Source organism: Trichomycterus rosablanca, chromosome 14 (assembly GCF_030014385.1).
Source record: "Trichomycterus rosablanca isolate fTriRos1 chromosome 14, fTriRos1.hap1, whole genome shotgun sequence".
NCBI lineage: Eukaryota > Metazoa > Chordata > Actinopteri > Siluriformes > Trichomycteridae > Trichomycterus > Trichomycterus rosablanca.
The window spans coordinates 32,181,822-32,197,117 of record NC_086001.1 but is presented as its reverse complement, the minus strand read 5'-3'; the positions used below and the strand labels follow the sequence as shown (position 1 = coordinate 32,197,117).

Genomic DNA, 15,296 nt, shown 5'->3' with positions numbered 1-15,296 from the left:
GCGTTTATATCATCGACTGTATAAATAAGAAGGTTTTATGTTCTATTCCCCCAGCGTGACTTCACGGTGCTGGCTGAAGACCTGCAGCGCTGTTCGGTCCAGAGCTGCGAGGACACCGGGCGACGCTTCTGCTTCCGGGTGGTCACGCCCACAAGGTAAGTCCAGATCTATAATCATCAGAAATAGACAGACAGATGATCAATAGACAGACAGACAGATGATCAATAGACAGACAGTAGATATCTATCTACTGTCTGTCTATTGATCATCTGTCTATCTAGACAAGTTGATGGATAGAAAGACAGACAGGTAGATAGACAGACTATTTATCCATCTGAATGTCTGTCTATCTATCTGTTTATCTATCTACTCAATCTGTCTATCTGTCTGCATCCTATATAATCTGTATCTATCACCGTGTGTGTACAGGAGCTGTACGTTCCAGGCCGACTGTGAGGCAGGTAGACGGGCGTGGATCAGCGCCATTCAGAACCTGACTGAGAGAGAAGAAGAAACAGTCGAGAGCAAGGTGAATTATCATTACCACTATACTCCGGGAGGGGAGGGGTTCGGTTCTCGATTTTGTAACACCAGTTTAATGCGTCTGAATCAGGAGGAATCAGACGGGTACAAGAACGATTCGGAATCAGATTCCTCAAGCAAGCAGACAGACTCACAGGGACCACGAGTGTCTTCTGAAGCTCCAGGTAACCCTAACACCACCACGTTAGAGTTCCACACTATTGAACTCTAGTGACTATATATTTAACCCTTGGGCTTCGTAGGTGGGATCAGTTCTGGAGAAGTCGTCTGTGATGCTCTCGAGAACAAGGGTGAGTACACCGAACCTTTATGTAGACCCTTATTTTTGGTCCACATGACACATGGAGCATCATTGGTGATACTTGTGTTGAAGATGCTGAAAGAGAAACCACCGACGGAGGACATCAAGAGGAGAAGACGACCAACACGAACCCGGACAGCTTTGAGAGCGGACACACTGTCGGAGAGCTGCTGGGAAAGGGAGGCTGCGGTTCCGTCTACGAAGGCGACTGTAAAGCGGATGGGAACCAGGTGAGTATCAGTTTGACGACCAACCAGGACTTTATTGGGTCACTGTGGCGGATGGGCTCTTCCAGCATGGCTAGAAGAGCATGACCAAGACTTCAGAGTACTACCATGGCCCTCTAATTCCCCAGACTTAAACCCAGTTGAGCGTCTGTGGGACCACCTCAAGCAGCATCATGGCTCCAGATACCTGTAACCACCTACCAGGACTTTATTGGGTCACTGTGGCGTATGGGATCTTCCAGCAAGGCTAGAAACATTGGTTGGAAGAGCATGACCAACACTTCCGAGTACTACCCTGACCCCCTGATTCCCCAGACTTGAACCCACCTCGATTGTCATGTTGGCTTTACGGATCCTCCCCTGGATCCTCCCTTGGCTCCAGATACCTGTGACGACCTTCTGAAGAGTCAGATGTAGCTGTTTGGGTTCCTCTGCTCATGAATGAGATACATGTAGGATGAAACAAGAAGAGGCCAAATCAGTAATAATAATAACATGTCTCTTGTGGGCAGCAGGTAGAGGTACCATGCGCTGTACCCGAGACAGACGACACCACAGAGGGAACGTCACGTGTGGTTGAGGACGTCTCTGAGCTGCACAAGTGCTATGAGGTTTACAAAACCATTGGATCAGGTAACTGGTACCACTTTCAGTCGTCTCTCTGCCTTTGTGTAACACAGATGTGCATCTTTTAAAACCTGACTTAATATTTTTTTTTTTATTCAATCGTTCTTCAGGTGGTTATGCGACGGTCAAGCTCGGCAGGCACATTCAGACTCAAGAGCCAGTGGCCATAAAGATCCTGGAGAAGAAAGAGCTCGGGGTTAGTTTCAGCAAAACTGTCTGTTAAAGACGGACGTGTCTCAGTTTCCAAACGTTTGGTTCTCCTAATTCTGATTTGAAAAGTCATAAAACTGTTCCGGTTTCATCCCTATTACAGGATGAGTTGTCCGATTTGAGGATAGAGATTAAAGCCCTGAAGAACCTCAATCATCAGCACGTGTGCCGCTTGTACCAAGTCATGGAGACTGCTGACCAGATCTACCTGGTGCTTGAGGTACCATCAGTGGTTGAAAACTATCAGATTTGATTTAATCTCTGGATTTACGATGATTTGCTGCTCACTTGACTCGCTCTCTCCTCCAGTTTTGTCCGGGTGGAGATCTGTTCGACCACATCGATAATAACGACAGGTTGTCGGAGGAGGAGACGCGCAGGATCTTCCGTCAGATCGTCTCGGCGCTGGCCTACGTCCACAGCCAGGGATACGCCCACCGTGACCTTAAGCCAGTGCGTCAGCCAAACGATTTCCACTTATACTTTGTGCTCTTTCTTTGTTAGTGCTTGGACATGACGTGTTTTATTTTGACTCTCAGGAAAACATGATGCTGGATGAGAAGAACAACATCAAGCTCATCGACTTTGGTCTCTGTGCCAAACCAGAGGTTCGTGTCTCTCCTAAGACTGTAGTGTATACTTAAATCAAGCGTGCCATTCAGAGAGTCTAGTAAGGTGGTGTGCTTACCCCCATCCATCATGCTAAAGCCTTGCACACATGGTGTCCACAATTAGTTTCAGTGATCAGTTAGATGAACAGGACATCACAGAGCCATGCTGGTTCAGTTTGTGTGCTGTGTTGCAGATGCGAGTCAACAGTTGGACCTTTGGTTGATAGAAATCTGTTTTGTTGTAGGGTGGATTGGGTACTGCTCTGATTGAGGGCTGTGGAACCCCTCCCTACTTGGCACCAGAAATCATTGATGCGCAACCCTATCTTGGTGCAGAGGTAGGTTTGTGTGGGGTGTGTCCCCAGGTTATTCCTGATAAACTTCAATTGAAAAGTCTCCAAATCCAAGGTGTTCAGTCCCCTCTGTAGCCCCATTCATGAGTTATTCTATGAGGTCTGGATGAGGGGACTGACCAGGGTAAAGCATGGTTAAAAAAGACAATGAATATGTGTGTGTGTGTGTGTGTTTTAGGCAGATGTTTGGAGCTTGGGTGTTGTCCTATATGACATGCTGTGTGGCTACCTCCCGTTCGATGGTGACAACTTTGTGGAGCTCCATGAACAAATCACTGTAAGTCTTGGAACTACAATGAAACACCATTGGCATACACGTCTTGTTACGATTATGAAATTGAATCCATTATTTAATGATCAGCAGCATGTTAAACATACAGTAAAAGTAACAGTAACGGCTTGTGGCGATGTCCTTTGATCAGATGTGATTGTTTTGCTCTGTGTTTCCTCAGAAAGGACATTTTGACACTCCTGACTGGCTATCTCCTGGTTCTGTACTGCTGATTAAGGAAATGCTGCAGGTGTGTGTTTATGGTGTGTTTAATGTGAGCAAAGTGGGTGTGTGTTTCTCTGTGGGCTTCATCACCTGAAGTTCTTGTATCTTGTCCTGTAGGTGGTTCCAGAGCGGCGCATAAAGGTGGAGCATCTGCTGGATCATGAGTGGGTAATGAAGGGGTACAGCAGCCCTGTGGAATGGCACAGCACATGTCCGGTACAACATCCACCCTAGACGTAGTACAGTGACATGATGGAGATCCACCGTACAGAAGATTGTATCTTTATTATCCTACATACTCATATATTTGTGTCTGTGTGTGTTTTTGTGTCTCAGCTGGATCATCTAGATGAAGAAAGCATCACTGAGATGGCTGTGATGTTCAGACAGTCCAACCAAAGCATGAAGCAGCTGGTGTCTGAGGTACATTTCAGTACTTGTATCTGCATCAACACAGATGCTAAAATGTAGACACATATTTATTAGTGATCAGACCACAGCTACGTATCTTTTGCTCTTGAGAAGGAAGCAGCGCAGTAGTCCAGTGTGTAGCTGAGCGGACGTGTAAGAAATAGTAACATTTCCACAATCAGTGTATTTTACCTGATAAACGCTGCTCTACATGCTCATCTGTCCAAACACTACAGCTTCTGGAATGTTCTTACACCTCTTCTTGTTTTATTTAGCAGGAGACACCGTCGGTGTGACAAGGAGGGACGATGGTGGCACCATCCAATCAGGAAACGTTACATCTCAATTCCACATTTCAATGATTGTTGCAGATGTTTCTCTCTAACCCATCCTCTCTCTCTTTTTTTACCAGAACGATGCATTTTGGGTATCTGTGTGTGACTGGTTAGATGAACTCCACTGAGGTGCCGCCCTTGTTGATTCACACAGCTGTATGAGAAGTGTAGAACATGGATGACCAGGATCAACAAGCATCAAAATCTTATTACATTAAATAATAAATAAATAAACTCACTGAATATATGAAGGTGCATGGATGTTCATTTTTACAATAGCAACACAACGTTTCCTGACATGTTACAGAACATTAAACTCAGCAGTGAAGATACAGACCTACTGTCAGCTCACTCAGAGCAGCCTGAGATCGTTACCCTAAAACTTTATAAACTCATGTCTCTCAACTCATATTATTTCATTACAATTCTACAAAAGGGCCACAAGAGGGGGACATCACAAGGATTGTTTATTTCAACAAGGTCAAAAGATCTCGTCCGCTTTTTTCAAACGTGCTTCCAATCTGGAGACTAATGCCAAGTTCACACTACACGACTGATCGGCCATAGGGGGTCACACACTACACAATCTATCACCAACTGGAATCGCGGGCGAGCTTCTGTGGTATCCCAAACTACGTTTTGTTACGAAAATGTCCAAAAATGCACGTAAACAAGTAGTGAGCGATCAAAGTTTGTGCGCTGATGTGCAGCGTAAAATAAAAGAGGAAAAATAAATGAATCTGAGTGGATTTGGCTTGGATTGTTCTATAGTAAGTTGGAGGTTAATAAATATTTTTTGCAGTGCAGCGTGGGTGTTTTGTAGAAAACGATCAGGTCAGAAATACTTTAAAACTTGTGTGTGTGCTGATGTATTCTGATATAAACTATATTACGCCCCTGTCCCATCTTTTTACACTCCTCCCCTGCATTTCCCCTCACACTCCTCCCCTCACTGTTCGATATAGCAGTCATTGCCAGTCGGCCAACTCAGATGCAGATATCTGACATGCTAGAAATCTCGATTCGGTCCGGAGCCGATTTGGAGCCGCTTAGTGTTCACACATAGCGATTGTGAGAGTTTCGATCTCCGAGCAAACACTGAGTTGCTACCGAGCCGGCAAATCAGGACAAAAGTCGTGTAGTGTGAACAAGGCATAAGTCTGTCTAAACCCACCCTTCACATGCTAAAACTAGCAGACCTTGTTCATAGGTATGTGAGCCCAAATCCTCATTAAAAACATTTTGTACGGTTTGCAATGAAAGCTTTTAGACAGCCATGACACATTTTGAAAGTAGCCCAATTTTCAACCATGACTGAATTTTTTAAACAAGCCCAATTTGGCGGGAAAATCGTGAGAGTTGCCAGGTTCAGCAGAATTATCCAGCCTAATGTCTGGTCTAAAATCAACCCTGAAGCTGAAACTAGCCCAGAATCCAGGGTGTCACAGATATTGTTGAAATGGCAAATGATTGATCAGTACTACTAGTGAATCTTTTATTATTAATAATAATATACTTTCATTTTACATTCCGATTGATACTTTTTTGTGATGTATTTTGTTTACATTGGTATTACAGCTAGTAATATTTTATCATTAAACCATTAGTCGTTTTATTAATTTTTTATAATCCTTTTAGATCTCATTAAAGAACATTTAATAGTAACACTTTAAATACTAAAAGCTCTAAATTTCACTTCTGCTCTTTTCTGTTCTTTCCTCTCCTGTTTTCTTCTCCTCTCCAATCTTCTTTATTAACAATTTAGTCTTTTTATTCTCTTATGATTTATGAATAGAATTTCAGGTTACGTGAAGAACTATTTTGAATTATTACCCACCCAGTCCTTTACATCCACTTTCTATTGTCACTCCAGCTCAAGCATACATACAAATACATGGACCGTCAGTTTAGTCACATTTAACAACCATGGACACATTTGCTGACATCGGATTCAAAACCAAACTCTCATCACACAGAGGACTCAGATGGAATTTACAGTTTAACAAATACATTTATTCATCAATAAAGAAACACTTGTCTCCCGACCTCTCAACTGGTCTTGGTCAATTGATCACCTCCATGATAAGAAAACACCTGAACTACCACAATAGTATTTATTTATTTTTGAATGTAATTTCAGTGCAGTCTGTATTAGGATTTATATGAACTGGGTTTTATGCACTAGAAGATGGTGGGATAATTAAATGTAAATATGAGTATTTCTTTTAACAAAGGAGTTTAGTTTTAATCTACTTTAATAAACACAGAACAACTTTTACTTTCAAGTGGAAGAATTCTACCCTGGTCTTTATGGTGTTTGCAAAGTTTTCATAAATGAATAGCCTCTTACTTTAACACTTCTAGGTCTACACTCCAAAATTCTAGTCTTTAGATGATTTCCACTTAGCAAATAATGAACCGTCCTCAACCAGAATGTACATGAGAAGGTGTGAATGGAGGGCTGTGGACTGAACAGTGTTGCATTGTTCTATCATCATGAGTCTTTGTTCTTTGTGTTTATCTATACGTAGATCAAATTAGTGGTAGCTAAACTCCTTTGTTAAAAGAAATACTCATATTTACGTTTAATTATCCCACCATCTTCTAGTGCATAAAACCCAGTTCATATGAATCCTAGTGAAGAAAAGCATGTTTTAAAATGTAAAACCATAAACAGCACCGTCTGTAAAGATGAATCCTCTTGTGCTTATAGACTAGTTGGTTTGTATTGTTATTTTTAAGCTTCTACTGGTGTGAAGGTGTGAGTTGGAAAAGAAAACATGACATTAGAGAAACTGCTTGGAAGAACGTCTAGGACTGACTGTAGTCTTCTCTAAAGCTACCTGAGCAGTGTTGGGGTAGTTACTCAAAAAAGTAATCCATTACTCATTACTCATTACTTAACTAAAATTGTAATGGGATTACTTTACTCATTACATCCTGGAAAATGTAATCTCGTTCCTCATTACTTTACTTTCACGTTACATTCTAAAACCCAAACAAATACTGTATACTGGAATCACATCTACAAACAAATTCCATTTATTTACTTTATTTATTTAGTTTCAGAAAAATCCTCTCTTGTGCAGAGATGTACCTGTGTTTGTTTCTGCTTTAAAACATACACGCCATGAACCAATCAGATTTAACATCATTAAACGAGTTTATTCCTTAATTATTTGTCCTTATACTAGAGGAGCGACTCGGTTCTTTTAGTTCATTTCAAAAGAGTCGTTCAATAGAATCGGTTCGTTCGCGAACGACTCATCCCTCATCACAGTAACTGTAATGTCATTACAAATATGTAACTGTAACGCGTTACATTACTTCGTTATAGATAAAAAGTAATCACGTGACTGTACCGCGTTCCCCCCAACACTGTAGCTGAGAGATACAGGGCTAATGGAGATGTTTTACTGCTAAGCTGCTGTTCAACTCCAGTCCAGTTGGTGGCGCTGGTGCGTCTTAAGTTGTTCTGCCAACCGCCATTAAACATCATAAGAAGAACAAGAAGCTGCTGTGTTTGTACTGTAGAGCCTCATCTGTAAGTAAAATATGTATTTAATTATAACCCTTATATTTAATTATAACCACATTCTAATTAATAATAAAACTAGAGTTTATAATAAAACATCACTGTGAGGATTTGAGGAGCTTTAACTTCAGTTTTATTTAAACACACAAACTATTAGCTGCTCCGCTAACTGTTAGCATCACACATGATTCAGTACTGATGAACCGATTCATTGAACCGATGAATCAGTGGATTGTAACGGATTCAGAGTTTATTCATTATTAAATCTAACATTTTGATATAAACGCGTCACATTTTCAGCTTTGTTTACAGTGTTTAATGTTTGATACAAACAGCGAGTTCTTGTAGCTTTGTTTACAGGTTGTTTTACAGGTTTATAGTAAAAGTTAAAAGTATTAGTACAGCACTGTTATTGGGAGTGGATGAGAAACTAGATGTAAAGAACATCAGACTTCATCATTTCACTTTGGGCCACAAAACCACTTCCACCAAACTCAAAGGCTTGTTTCCCAGACAGGGATTAAGGCTTATAGTCCAGGACTACATTTAGCTTTAAATAGAGAATCTCCATTCAAAATGCTGTGTAGTCTAGGACTAGGCTTAATCCCCGTCTGTGAAACCAACCCAAAAAGTTCTATTAGAAGTCTTTTTTGTCTGATGCTGCTCAGTCCCACAATAGTTTCAACATTTTCACCCTGTTTACAGCCTCACAGCATTAAAAATAAACAGTTAAAACAGTCTGAAAGAATTTTCCTGGATTTCTCTTTAATAGGGAATAAAGTACATTTGTCTATCTGTCTGTCTGCCTGTCAGCTCTTTTAATAATGCAGTCAGCAGAAGAGGGACACGTCACCCCCATAGATCTACAAAATGAAGGATTCCAAGAGAAACTAATAAAAAAGGAGGAGGAAGAAGATGGAAGTTACTTCTGTAAGTAAATGTGGAGCAATTTGCCATGTTAGTGCAGTACAGTGTGGTTAGTATAGTAGAAATAATAAGAGAATGTGGATAGTGGGATTAGAACCTGTACTGTACCGTACTGTCCTGTGTAGAAGTGCTGATACTTCCAGTCTGGATTAAATCTAAGTAGTATTTATTTGTGGTAACTAAACCCACAACCTTCAGTTTCCTCCAGTTGTTGAGTTTCTTCTTCACATATTGATGAATTTCAGGTGAAGGATCTTTAATCCCTGTGGAACACGTCACCTCTGAGGAACACCTCACCCCAGAGGACCAACAGTGTGGAGGTTTCCAGATGAAGCCTGTGAAGAAGGAAGAACCTGAAGATAAAGATGAACTCAGTAAGATATTTTTTATCTTGAGTAAAATAAGATTTGGATTGAATAGAATCAGAGGAACCTGGGATGAAGCATCATACAGTGAAAGCTTGTATTGTGCTCATGCAGATCAGTGTGAGCAGGAAATGATGAATGCAGGATGAATCACGTTACAGGACTTTAGCATCAGATCTCAGTTTAACAATTACTAACAGTATTTATTATTTATAATGTTATAAATGTATATGATTATTTATAATGTTATAAATGTATTTGATTATTTATAATGTTATAAATGTATTTGATTATAATGTTATAAATGTATTTGATTATTTATAATGTTATAAATGTATTTGATTATTTATAATGTTATAAATGTAATTGATTATTTATAATGTTATAAATGTATTTATTATTTATAATGTTATAAATGTACTTGATTATTTACAATGTTATAAATGTATTTGATTATTTATAATGTTATAAATGTATTTGATTATTTATAATGTTATAAATGTATTTGATTATTTATAATGTTATAAATGTATTTGATTATTTATAATGTTATAAATGTATTTGATTATAATGTTATAAATGTATTTGATTATTTATAATGTTATAAATGTGTTTGATTATTTATAATGTTATAAATGTATTTGATTATTTATAATATTATAAATGTATTTGATTATTTATAATGTTATAAATGTATTTGATTATTTATAATGTTATAAATGTATTTGATTATTTATAATGTTATAAATGTATTTTATTATTTATAATGTTATAAATGTATTTAATTATTTATAATGTTATAAATGTATTTGATTATTTATAATGTTATAAATGTATATTATTATTTATAATGTTATAAATATATTTGATTATTTATAATGTTTTAAATGTATTTGATTATTTATAATGTTATAAATGTATTTGATTATTTATAATATTATAAATGTATTTGATTATTTATAATGTTTTAAATGTATTTGATTATTTATAATGTTATAAATGTATTTGAATATTTATAATGTTATAAATGTATTTGATTATTTATAATATTATAAATGTATTTGATTATTTATAATGTTATAAACGTATTTGATTATTTATAATATTATAAATATACTTGATTATTTATAATATTATAAATGTATTTGATTATTTATAATGTTATAAATGTATTTGATTATTTATAATGTTATAAATGTATTGATTATTTATAGGGCTGTCGAAGTTAACGCGATAATAACGCATTAACGCAATCTCAATTTAACGCGATTAAGATAAATAGTGCCATTAACGCAAATTCTAGTTCATGTTGAGACTTGACTGGTAGAACAAACGTTTTAATGTCGGACATGTCACCGTTTTTCATTTGCGGTTTGTTAACAAAATGTAAAAGAGCGTCGTAGCATCTGCACTTGCATAATAAAGAAATAAATACACGCTATATTCACAAGTTGTCGGGAGCAGAACACTTTATTAACTTATTCTGTTACGGTAAAGAATACCGGACAGCTGAGTCAAGCACGTTGTCCATGAACTATGGAAGCCCCAAAGGGTCAAAACACACTCACTTCGTGTAGAAACGTCCATCAAACCATTGGATAGTATTACTACCTAGTATGTGAGTGAATAAAACTCCCTTACAGTTTTCTCTTGTCCCAGCAGTTTTTAACATTAGTACATTTAGCATAAAATGTGTTCACCATTTTAATTGTAACATTTCACTTAAAAATCCTTGTTTTCTATAACATTTACACAGATTTTTTTTAATGCGATTAATCGCGATTAACTATATGAAATTCTGAGATTAATCGCGATTAAAAATTTTAATCGTTTGACAGCCCTAATTATTTATAATGTTATAAATGTATTTAATTATTTTGTGCTTCAGAACTGAACAAGGATTTCTGCTGCTCCTCGTGTCCACGTTCCTCTACAACCCAAAATCAGCTCCACAATCACATCAAGAGCTGCAACCATGTTAAATATGAGACTCTGGTGAAGATTAAGACTGAACATGAGGATCTGACGCCCACCAGAAGCTCCAGTAATCAGCAAACGTCCGCTGGTACTGTCAGCATTAACACCTCTCTCAGTCCCACACAGGAAGAAGGAAACGTCTGCTCACAGTGTGGGAAGAGCTTCAAGTTCCAGTGTCATCTCAAAATACACCAGCGCATTCACACTGGAGAGAAACTGTATCAGTGCTCACAGTGTGGAAAGAGGTTCAGGTTCCAGTGTCATCTCAAAATACACCAGCGCATTCACACAGGAGAGAAACCATATCAGTGCTCACAGTGTGAAAAGAGTTTTATTACACAGGGTGATCTTAAAAAACACCAGCGCATTCACACTGCAGAGCAACCGTATCAGTGCTCACAATGTGGGAAGAGTTTTCTTAGACAGAGTGAGCTCAAAATACACCAGCGCATTCACACTGGAGAGAAACCATATCAGTGCTCACAGTGTGGGAAACGTTTTAATAGACAGAGTGATCTAAAAAAACACCAGCGCATTCACACTGGCGAAAAACCATATCAGTGCTCACAGTGTGGGAAGCGTTTTAATACACAGAGTAAGCTCAAAACACACCAGCGCATTCACACTGGAGAGAAAACATATCAGTGCTCACAATGTGGAAAGAGTTTTAATACAAAGTGTGAGCTCAAAATACACCAGCGCATTCACACTGGAGAGAAACCGTATCAGTGCTCACTCTGTGGGAAAAGTTTTAATCAACAGACTCATTTCAAAACACACCAGCACATTCACAGTGGAGAGAAACCATATCAGTGCTCACAGTGTGGAAGGGGTTTTAATACAAAGAGTGATTTGAAAAAACACCAGCACATTCACTCTGGAGAGAAACCATATCAGTGTTCACAGTGTGGAAAGAGTTTTAATCAACAGAGTAATCTCAAAAGACACCAGCACATTCACACTGGAGAGAAAACGTTTCAGTGCTCACAGTGTGGTAAGGGTTTTATTACAAAGAGTGATCTCATAACCCACCAGCGCATTCACACTGGAGAGAAACCGTATCAGTGTTCACAGTGTGGAAAGAGTTTTAATACAAAGAGTGTGGTTAAAATACACCAGCGCATTCACACTGGAGAGAAACCATATCAGTGCTCACAGTGTGGGAAGAGTTTTAATCAAAAGAGTCATATCAAAATCCACCAGCGCATTCACACTGGAGAGAAACCGTATCAGTGCTCACAATGTGAAAAGAGTTTTACTAGACAGAGTGAGCTCAAAATCCACCAGCGCATTCACAGTGGAGAGAAACCGTATCAGTGCTCACAATGTGGGAAGAGCTTTAATACAAAGAGTGCTCTTAAAAGACACCAGGGCATTCACACTGGAGAGAAACATTAGCTGCATCCAGAGTTGCATACTAACAGAGTCTGTACTAGATTGGAGGAAGTACGCAGCGCTTTCAGTACAGAAGTGTGCAGTATGCACACAACACTAGGGGTGGGCAATATGGCCTTTAAAAAATATCACTCGCGATACAAAAGAACACTTTTGTTTTGCAGACACTCAGGAAATTTAAGGTACAAATGTTATTAAATGTCCATTACATTAAGCATCACTTCCAGTAGGGCTGGGCGATATGGCTAAAAAACTCATATTCCCATATAAACAGTGTATCACGAAAGTGAGTACACCCCTCACATTTCTGCAAATATTTTATTATATCTTTTCATGGGACAACACTATAGACATGAAACTTGGATATAACTTAGAGTAGTCAGTGTACAACTTGTATAGCAGTGTAGATTTACTGTCTTCTGAAAATAACTCAACACACAGCCATTAATGTCTAAATAGCTGCAACATAAGTGAGTACACCCCTCAGTGAACATGTCCAAATTGTGCCCAAAGTGTCAATATTTTGTGTGACCACCATTATTATCCAGCACTGCCTTAACCCTCCTGGGCATGGAATTCACCAGAGCTGCACAGGTTGCTACTGGAATCCTCTTCCACTCCTCCATGATGACATCACGGAGCTGGTGGATGTTAGACACCTTGAACTCCTCCACCTTCCACTTGAGGATGCGCCACAGGTGCTCAATTGGGTTTAGTCCATCACCTTTACCTTCAGCTTCCTCAGCAAGGCAGTTGTCATCTTGGAGGTTGTGTTTGGGGTCGTTATCCTGTTGGAAAACTGCCATAAGGCCCAGTTTTCGAAGGGAGGGGATCATGCTCTGTTTCTGAATGTCACAGTACATGTTGGAATTCATGTTTCCCTCAATGAACTGCAGCTCCCCAGTGCCAGCAACACTCATGCAGCCCAAGACCATGATGCTACCACCACCATGCTTGACTGTAGGCAAGATACAGTTGTCTTGGTACTTCTCACCAGGGCGCCGCCACACATGCTGGACACCATCTGAGCCAAACAAGTTTATCTTGGTCTCGTCAGACCACAGGGCATTCCAGTAATCCATGTTCTTGGACTGCTTGTCTTCAGCAAACTGTTTGCGGGCTTTCTTGTGCGTCAGCTTCCTTCTGGGATGACGACCATGCAGACCGAGTTGATGCAGTGTGCGGCGTATGGTCTGAGCACTGACAGGCTGACCTCCCACGTCTTCAACCTCTGCAGCAATGCTGGCAGCACTCATGTGTCTATTTTTTAAAGCCAACCTCTGGATATGACGCCGAACACGTGGACTCAACTTCTTTGGTCGACCCTGGCAAAACCTGTTCAGAGTGGAACATGTCCTGGAAAACCGCTGTATGATTTTGGCCACCATGCTGTAGCTCAGTTTCAGGGTGTTAGCAATCTTCTTATAGCCCAGGCCATCTTTGTGGAGAGCAACAATTCTATTTCTCACATCCTCAGAGAGTTCTTTGCCATGAGGTGCCATGTTGAATATCCAGTGGCCAGTATGAGAGAATTGTACCCAAAACACCAAATTTAACAGCCCTGCTCCCCATTTACACCTGGGACCTTGACACATGACACCAGGGAGGGACAACGACACATTTGGGCACAATTTGGACATGTTCACTGTAGGGTGTACTCACTTATGTTGCCAGCTATTTAGACATTAATGGCTGTGTGTTGAGTTATTTTCAGAAGACAGTAAATCTACACTGCTATACAAGCTGTACACTGACTACTCGAAGTTATATCCAAGTTTCATGTCTATAGTGTTGTCCCATGAAAAGCTATAATGAAATATTTGCAGAAATGTGAGGGGTGTACTCACTTTTGTGATACACTGTATATATATATACAATATAAAGAAGTACTGTTTGTTTGTTTATTAGGATTTTAACCTCATGTTTTACACTTTGATTACATTCATGACAGGAACGGTAGTTACTCATAACACAAGATTCATCAGTTCTCAAGGTTATATCAAACACAGTCATGAACAATTTAGTGTCTCCAATTCACCTCACTTGCATATCTTTGGACTGTGGGATGGAGCCGGAGCACCCGGATGAAACCTATGCGGACATGGGGAGAACATGCAAACAACACAGAAATGACCCAGACCGCCCCACCTGGGGATCGAACCCAGAACCTTCTTGCTGGATCTTGTGACCTTGGCTGATGATCTACACTGGATGTTAGATGCTGCAGAGTAGTGTTCATAGTTTTTACTCATGTATGAGAGGTGAATAAGCAAATGTGGCTCAGTGATGGTAGTGGACACTTGAATATCTACAAAAAATACAAGGGACAATCTTTGGGTTATAAAATTATATACGATCAGCCATAACATTAAAACCACCTCCTTGTATGTATACTCTTTTTCTATCAGCTCCACTAACCATATAGTTTACTAACCATTTACTGACTTTCTCTATGGGATTAATAAAGTTATCTATCTATAGGTGCACTTTGTAGCTCTACAGTTCCACTGTCGTCCATCAGTTACTCTGCATACTTTGTTAGCCCCCTTTTACTTTATTCTTCAATAGTCAGGACCTCCACATGACCACCTCAGAGCAGGTACTATTTAGGTGGTGGATCATTCTCAGCACTGCAGTGACACTGATGTGGTTGGTGGTGTGTTACTGTGTGTTGTGCTTATATGACTGGATCAGACACAGCATCGCTGCTGGAGTTTTCAAATACCGTGTCCACTCACTGTCCACTCTTAAATTATACACACCTGCTTTGTTGGTCCACCTTGTGGATGTAGTCAGAGATGGTAGGTCGTCTGTTGCTTATTATTGTATTACTATTATTGTTGTTGTTGTTCTTGTTGCTTATTGTAGCTTTTAAGTTTACGTTATCCACAGTATTCAATGAACTTTAATTATTTAGCAGCTGTTGTCTAATGCTAGAAACTGTTAGCCTTTTAGCTAACGTTACCTGAAGTGTTTCAGTTCA

The 15,296-nt window shown here is 39.3% G+C and overlaps 1 protein-coding gene and 1 pseudogene across 1 annotated transcript; one reads left to right on the top strand and one right to left on the bottom strand.

Moving 5' to 3' along the window:
- The window catches only part of LOC134326300 (zinc finger protein 850-like), a 150,301-nt pseudogene that overhangs the window by 13,386 nt on the left and 121,619 nt on the right, over window positions 1-15,296 (bottom strand).
- On the top strand, window positions 599-4,350 carry LOC134327057 (maternal embryonic leucine zipper kinase-like). The gene is made up of 14 exons (XM_063009128.1): window positions 599-707; window positions 786-833; window positions 917-1,074; window positions 1,584-1,704; window positions 1,809-1,894; window positions 2,012-2,128; window positions 2,218-2,361; window positions 2,448-2,516; window positions 2,765-2,857; window positions 3,051-3,149; window positions 3,325-3,393; window positions 3,486-3,584; window positions 3,705-3,791; window positions 4,058-4,350. The coding sequence occupies exons 1-14, from the start codon at window positions 599-601 to the stop codon at window positions 4,073-4,075; spliced, it is 1,317 nt and encodes a 438-aa protein (XP_062865198.1). The 3' UTR covers window positions 4,076-4,350.